The sequence below is a fragment of the Contarinia nasturtii genome, unplaced genomic scaffold (genome assembly GCF_009176525.2).
Source record: "Contarinia nasturtii isolate CC-2019 unplaced genomic scaffold, AAFC_CNas_1.1 Cnas_scaffold_810, whole genome shotgun sequence".
Classification (NCBI taxonomy): domain Eukaryota; kingdom Metazoa; phylum Arthropoda; class Insecta; order Diptera; family Cecidomyiidae; genus Contarinia; species Contarinia nasturtii.
The window spans coordinates 446015-454187 of record NW_022198157.1 but is presented as its reverse complement, the minus strand read 5'-3'; the positions used below and the strand labels follow the sequence as shown (position 1 = coordinate 454187).

At 33.5% G+C, this 8173-nt stretch overlaps 3 protein-coding genes across 3 annotated transcripts; all 3 read left to right on the top strand.

Annotated features, from left to right (window-relative positions):
- The first annotated feature begins 6 nt into the window (after nt 1–6).
- On the top strand, nt 7–922 carry LOC116341879 (cytochrome P450 6j1-like). The gene is made up of 2 exons (XM_031769211.1): nt 7–70; nt 149–922. Exons 1-2 carry the CDS (start codon nt 43–45, stop codon nt 571–573), a joined length of 453 nt encoding a protein of 150 aa, XP_031625071.1. The 5' UTR covers nt 7–42; the 3' UTR covers nt 574–922.
- A 1032-nt stretch (nt 923–1954) lies between these two features.
- On the top strand, nt 1955–3825 carry LOC116342026 (probable cytochrome P450 6d5). Its single transcript, XM_031769494.1, has 4 exons — nt 1955–2342; nt 2430–3050; nt 3114–3284; nt 3345–3825. The coding sequence occupies exons 1-4, from the start codon at nt 1988–1990 to the stop codon at nt 3773–3775; spliced, it is 1578 nt and encodes a 525-aa protein (XP_031625354.1). The 5' UTR covers nt 1955–1987; the 3' UTR covers nt 3776–3825.
- Nucleotides 3826–5908: 2083 nt separating this feature from the next.
- On the top strand, nt 5909–7887 carry LOC116342080 (probable cytochrome P450 6d5). Its single transcript, XM_031769570.1, has 3 exons — nt 5909–6587; nt 6669–7230; nt 7305–7887. The coding sequence occupies exons 1-3, from the start codon at nt 6021–6023 to the stop codon at nt 7727–7729; spliced, it is 1554 nt and encodes a 517-aa protein (XP_031625430.1). The 5' UTR covers nt 5909–6020; the 3' UTR covers nt 7730–7887.
- Nucleotides 7888–8173: the final 286 nt, after the last annotated feature.

Below are 8173 nucleotides of genomic sequence, written 5' to 3'. Positions count from 1 at the left end.
GAAGCAAATGAAGGAAAGATTTCCTACGACTCTATTTCCGAAATGAAATATTTGGAAAGCTGCATCGACGGTAAGACAAACACTTTTTATATGATTGAAAACTAATTTTCCGAAATGTTGATGTTTCAACTTCATTCATTCATTTTAGAAACATTGCGCAAATATCCAGTGGTCCCACTGCTAACACGGGAATGTGTGAAAGATTATAAATTGCCAGGGACTGATAAGATCATTGAAAAGGGTACAGAAATTTTAATTCCAGCATTTGCTTTGCAAAGAGATGAAAAATACTACGAAGAACCAGATAAATTCATTCCCGAACGATTCAATGAACAAAATTCGATTGGAAAGAATTTGACAAATCGACCTTATCTACCGTTTGGTGAAGGGCCACGAAATTGCATCGGATTAAGACTGGGCAAAATGCAAACAAAGGTCGGACTCGTTTTGATGTTGCAAAAATTCCGCTTTGAATTGGAAGAGAGACTTAAGAAAAATGAAATGGTATTCGATCCTAAAGTATTTTTCCTTTCACCGCTTGGTGGAATCAAACTTCATATCATTAAGCGGTAACTAATTTTAGTAGTTATAATGACGTTATATTTTATATTAATCTTAGCGATTGTGGCTTAATGGTAATAAATTAATAATTGAAAAATAAACGGAATAGACTCAATAATTAACTAAAGTAGGACTAGTTTTGACGTTGTAACAATTCAGATATGACTTGGAAATTGAGCTCGAACGAACGCACGGGAATTAGATTATACGTCTTCAAACGATTATTTTGCTTGTATTATTTCACTAATTAATTTTTGTGCGACTTGCTTGTATTCAATTAATTGAGTTTGAATGCATATTTTACCCATAGTTATCAGTATTTTTATCATTTCACTAGGGAAATAAATGGAACAATTATAAACGAAAGTCTTTTTTGTATAGCTTGTTGAATGCATTAAATGCATATATTATATCCTATGTATACATACTTGAAACTATCAACTATATCATGTAGCAAGAGAACGTGTAGCTTTTCGACCCCACTTGATTTTGCGTTTAAAATTATAACAGTGCTTCGGATTATAGATTTCAAACTGTAAAATGCACCAATTCAGAACTGTTTTGGTAGATGCGATTAACATTGACAGATTAATCAATTGATATTGTTTCGATTTTTAATGCAACTATTTAATATGCTGTTTTTATTTCGAAGCAATCATTGCCTGGAAATGCCTGTGTAATTTACATATAAACGAGTGAGACTCAAACATGTGCTTCTTCAAAACAATACATACACAAGCATCACATGTATAGCAGAAGTCAATAAGTATTCATCACAGAAACAAAGCTGAATAGCGTGCGCATATATTTGTGTTTGCACTGCTGTTATGGCATATACTTTTGATGTTTGTGAGTTAGTGTGTATGTATTGTTTTGAAGAAGAAGTTAAAGTTTTCCTATATGTATAAGGGAATCGGGTTTGTAATAATAATGTTAACACCTAAAGTTAGGCAATTTCAAACCCCGGACATCGAAATGACTATAGTATACATTGCATGAACTTCAAATCAAATGAATCTTGAACCAAGTTGTTACAAATTTAAGATCAACTCTGGATAAGTCTAAAACGTATGTGTCCTAATTAGTCATTGACTAAAAATGTTGCATTTTTAGCGAATTACAATAATGGCTTTTTCAGCATCACAAGTGTATAATAATTTTTTTGCAGGGAATTCAGAGTTGGTTGTATCTCCAAATCAGCCATAAATGGCGAATAGTAAACATGAGCGCAAAGAAAAAACAAAAATACATGCATACACCAACTATTTTTAGCATTCATGATTCTGAGTTTGATTTAAAATGTTCTCACTAGCACTTTCAAAGTACTTTGTATTTGCCAAAGCGTATAAATATCTGTGTTTGTTGACACGCAACGTCAGTTTCGATTGATGCATCCAAGTGAGATTAACGAGTATTTACATATTGAATGGTCATGGTTTTGTTCAGTGATAGTTTGAAAACAGATGCTCTGATAGTTTTTGTTGGAGCATTGACACTATTTTATTGGTTTATACGACGGAATTACACGTACTGGGAACGCAAAGGTTTCAAAACACTGCCCGGTTGTAAATATTTCGTGGGACATTTCAAATCGACGGTCACACAAATTGAATCAATATCGAATATAGTTTTGAAATTGTACGAAACAACAAATGAACCGTTCATTGGATTTTATAGTTTAATACGTCCAACGCTCATGATTCGTGATCCGGAACTTGCTCGTTTGATTTTGATCAAAGATTTTTCGCACTTCCCACACCGTGGCATTCATTGCAATGAAGGTTTTTATTGATTTTTCGTAATCCCTTTGAAAACCACCTGTATTGTTTGAAGTAAAAATGTAATGTAAACTTTTAATTTTAATGAAGATTATGACATACTTTCGGGAAATTTGGTATCACTGCCGCCTGAAAAATGGCGAAACTTACGAGCGAAACTCACACCAACATTCACATCGGGGAAATTGAAAGCGATGTTCCACACACTGCTCGATTGTGGCTCAACGCTACAAAGTCATTTGGAAAAGTTGGCCAATAACGGTGAATTGCTCGATGTACGAGAAATAGCGGCAAGTCACGCAACAAATGTCATTGCATCTGTCGGTTTTGGCATCGATGTTGATTGCATTAACGATCCCAATAACGAATTTCGTGTGAATGGTCGTAAAATTTTCGAATCAACCATCATAAATGCAGCTCGTCGGCTAGTGAGTGTTTTGTTTCCAACTCTAATGGATGTGCTACGAATAAAAACGTTTCACTCAAGCATTGAACGATTCATTGTATCGATTGTAAAACAAAATCTCGATTATCGTGAACAAAATCATGTAATTCGCAAAGATTTTTTCCAACTTTTAATTCAATTACGGAACACCGGAACCGTGCAATTAGACGATGATCAATGGGATACGGTAATTAAAACCGATGAAAAACAAAAACAAATGACATTGAACGAAATCGTTGCGCAGTGTTTTGTGTTTTTCGCTGCAGGTAGAAATTGAAATTGACATTATTTCACAACAGACACTATAAGTTTTTTCATTTCCCAATCAGGTTTTGAGACATCTTCCACCACACTATCGTTCTGTTTGTATGAATTGGCGAAAAATTCAGAGATTCAACAACGAGTGCACGATGAAATCGATCATATTTTGCAGAAATTTGATGGACAAATAACTTATGAATCCATTTCAGAGATGAAATACTTGGAAACTTGCATCGAAGGTAAATTTACCATTTTCATAGCTGTCATTTTCAAATAAAAAATGCGTCATTTTAATACAGAAACGCTGCGAAAATACCCGATTGTTGCCGCATTACCACGATCATGTGCAAAAGATTATCAAATACCGGGAACAGATAAAATCATTGAGAAAGGCGTCGAAGTGATTGTTCCAGTGGCTGGATTTCATAAAGACAAACGATACTATGAAGATCCCTATAAATTCAATCCGGATCGATTTAACGAAGAAAATTCGAATGGAAAAAATCAAATCAATCGCCCGTACTATCCATTTGGCGATGGACCTCGGAATTGCATTGCAATGAGAATGGGGAAAATGCAAACTAAAGTCGGACTCGTTTTAATGTTGCAAAAATTTCGATTTGACTTATTAGAAAATAAACAAAAATATAAGGAACTGGATTTTGACCCGAAATCCATTTTGCTGGCACCAAAATCTGGAATTTATCTCCGAATTTTTAAACGAATCTAAACATTTCAAGTGCTCTTCTCGACATTTTTTTCCGTATACACCATCAATTATTGCATGTGATTCACTATCAAATGGAAAACATTTCCTTCTATTTTTTTTAATAGAATGAATCACTTCAATTATAAAGATTATTTGGAGTGTGATAATTTTTTGTTGTTTTCTGATCAATGGATTTTTTTATAGGCTTCATTATCTTCGTGGCTTCATTATCTTCGTATATGTTGCCAAATTTGCGAATTTTTTTTTTCTCTTTAGAAATTGCAAACCTCTTAAAACTGGTTCATGACCCGTGAATTTCAATTATATTCGTGCAATAGAATAAAATTCCATTGATTGTACTTTTAAATCATGTTTTATTTCCACCCGTATGACTTATTCATATCACAATACATTATACAACCTACAATATTATATACATGCTATGTCGCTGAGATAGCAGTGTTATCGTTCATAGCCACTGATAGATAGACCAACGATGAGAATGGCAGTCTATTGACAAGAGAGAACAAGAAAATGGCAAATCAAAACCACATATGCATTGTAAATTGTCTAGCGCTAAGGTTAGATTGAAAATATTCTACAACATTGCTGATGTCTCTATGTTAATCGGCTTTTTTTGTTTTTATACAATATTATTAACATATCAATTGGAAGTTTGAGGGGATAATACAAAAGTTTTTCGACATCAATTCTTACTGCTAATACAAAGTAAGCTTTTTTGTGCCAAATTTATACATGACAATCAATAATTTTGTATCATTTAACTATCATTTGTAAATTGAAATTCATAGTTATTTAAAAAAAAAAAACGAAAAATGAGTTGAAATCATACTCATACAACATATCTGTCTCTTCGACAGATAGCAAGTATTTTAATTCAGTTTTACAGTAAAAAAGACGGAAAACTTGTTTCTCGTAAAGTGGTTATAAGTTCTTATAGATTATCTTATTTTTAGCGCATATTGGTTTCTTCTCATATGACTGACTTCAAGGGCACACACTCGTATTTCATATACAATTTCACATGCATATATTTCACAGCGCAACTGTAAATTATTGAGAGAAAAAAAACACAAACGTTTTTTCTATGGATTTGTGCACAATGTAATTAATAACAATCAAATGCATTTTGTTTTTCATTTTCGCTAATGATAATGAACGTTCAAATCAATAGGAATATTGTTATCGAAAAAAACTTTGTCATCGTCTGATTAAATTCTACGCTCGTCAAAACACCAATTAAAAGCTTACTACAAATCTTTAAAAAAAACTAAGTAAAATTAATATGAAATAATATATTTGAAGAAATGACCGAAGCACTACTGAAATTGATATAATATTCATACTAATTCAATCAATTAACACGAATTTAATTAATTAACACACAAATCAAACAATATAGTTGCAATCGCTTTGAAATAAAATGTCCAGCTTTGATCATTCTTTCACTTTTAAATGCTCCATATTTTTCACAGTCGCAAAATGAGCGTAGGAGGGTCGGGTGACAATCTTCATCAAGTCTATTACGATTTAAGTTACAAAATATATTACGAACTACATGCACTCAATAAAATGATGAACATAATACAAGACATACAGCCAATAATTAACCCATACGATACTTGAGTGGCCGATGCCATCTTTTTTTTCTTTATTAAATATCGGGAAATTCCAACAAATATGTGAAAAAAACTCCATCCAGGTGAATATTCAACATTGCCACTAGGCATCATACATTTTCACAACAAAATTTGTACACAATTTCGCCAATCTTTGTTGGGTTAAGCAAACTTATTGTCCATATGATAACTTGGTAAACGCTAAGTTGCGTGCCGCCTGAATTAATATAAACTACAATGAATAATTCACCCATGGTGATTCTGAAATCTTTAAATTATTGCCACACGCAACAATTGTGCCAAAATCAAATTCAATTGTATATAATCAGGATTCAGTCTGAAAAAGAATTAGTCTCCGTATAAAATTGAATAAATTTCTCGGTGTCTCTCTCTTTCATTCTGTCCATGCCATTGTGAATGTTATTATTCAGTGTATGTGTTATCAAGTTTGTAAAACGAAACTTTTTATATGTTTGTGTGTCTTCGACTCTATAAATATTGGCGTCTGCCGAAAGATAGAGCTCAGTCATCGAGAATATTTCGACGAAGATAATTGAAAGTGATAAACGTGTTCGTGCATTAAATTCATTGTGTAAATTGAACGGTCGAAGTTCCATTGCCAAGCGATGGCATATTTAACAGATACATGGAAACTTGACATAATTGCGCTGCTGATTGGTGTATGGACATTTTTATACTTTTATGCAAAGCGTCAATACTCATATTGGGAACGAAATGGATATAAAACATTGCCAGAAGTGAGCTATGTATTCGGTCATTTTAAAACTGCCTTTCTACAAAAAGAATATTTTGGCGAACTTTTTGCGCGACTATACAGGAGTACAAATGAACCATTTATTGGTGCCTACTCCATACTTCGTCCGATGCTATTGCTTCGTGATCCTGAGCTGATACAACGGATTTTAATCAAAGATTTTTCATATTTTACCGATCGCGGTGTTCATTGTAATGAGTCGTTTGATCCGTTGTCTGTGAATTTGGTTGGTTTGCCAGGTGATAAATGGAGAAATTTGCGTGGAAAACAATCGCCCGCATTTACGTCGGGAAAATTAAAAGCAATGTTTTCCACATTGATTGCTTGTGGTGCTGATTTGCAAAAATACTTGGAAAATTTGGCCAACACAGATGAGCTACTCGATATTCGTGAAGTGTCGGCGTGTCATCAAACAAATGTAATTTAATATTAAAAAATTAAATTTTTCATCATATTTGTTGGAGTAAATTTAACATTTTTTCCTCAAATTTTGTTTTAGGTGGTCGCATCCGTTGCCTTTGGTTTGGATGTTGACACCATCTCGAATCCAAATCATGATTTCCGAAAGTACGGAAAAAAGATTTTGGAATTGAAAGGTTTCAATGCAATTCGATTTTGTGTTAATTTTATTGCACCAAAATTGATGACACTATTTCGAATCAAGTGCTGTGACCAGAGTGTTGAAGACTTTATAAAATCAATGCTGCAACAAACGTTGGAATATCGCGAAAAAAATAACGTCTATCGCAAAGACTTTTTGCAATTATTGATTCAGCTACGAAATACCGGCACAGTGCAGCTTGATGACGAATGGGAAACGGTGATAAAACGTGACAAGAAAATGAGTTTGAACGAAATCGCCGCACAGGCAATTGTCTTCTTCGGTGCCGGCGTTGAGACCTCATCAACAGCACTCACATTTTGTATGTTCGAAGTGGCCAAACATCAAGGCATTCAAGCACGTTTGCACGAAGAAATCGATCGCGTTTTGGAAAAACACGATGGAAAAATTACGTACGATGCACTTTTAGAAATGAAATACATGGAAGCAGTTATTGAAGGTATATTAATTCTGATATTTATTCTTCTCTCATTTGATTTTATATTGTGATAAATTGAACATTTTCTTTTGCAGAGGCTTTACGCAAATATTCAGTCGCACCGATGCTAGAGAGAACTTGTGTACAAGATTATGTGATACCTGGAACGAATAAAGTCATTTTAAAGGGCATTGATGTTCTTATACCAATATTTGCATTGCACCGTGACGAAAAATATTATGAAAATCCACAAGTTTTCGATCCAGAACGATTTAGCGATGAAAATAAAAAAGGCAAAAACCAAGTCAATCGACCATATTATCCGTTTGGTGATGGACCTCGTAACTGTATAGGGATGCGATTGGGGCAGTTACAAACTAAAGTCGGCGTAGTCATGATGTTACAAAAGTTTCGATATGAACTTGAAGACAGACTCAAAAATTGTGAACTTGAATTTGATCCAAAAGCTTTCTTATTATCACCAAAGGGAGGACTTCAACTATACGTTTTCAACCGATAACACCTTTTTTTTAATTCATTTGCGTCAATACATAAGTACACCTTTTCAAGTGATTCTCATAAACTTTGATCACCTTTTATTGTAAAGGCGAATCACCGATTGAAATACTTCAATTGAACACGATGTAATCAGTTAAGAGTAATAAAACTTTAAATCAATATGTCGTTTATAATTTGTTTTTTCGTTGGATACTACTATCATGTGAATAAGTATTGGCTTGTTGGAATGAAAAGAAGTAAAAACAAACAAATCGATCAAGAAGCTATAAACAGCTCATTAGAAAAAAAACACACCGATCAGAAATTGGTTCAAGTAGTAAGCTGTTCATCACGTGATTTTTAAGTGAAATTTTTACTGCTCGTATCGATGCATAAACGGATGTACGACTTGAATTTTTTAAAAAATATTTTTGACCACCCTCTGAGCAATTTTAATCAATATCAC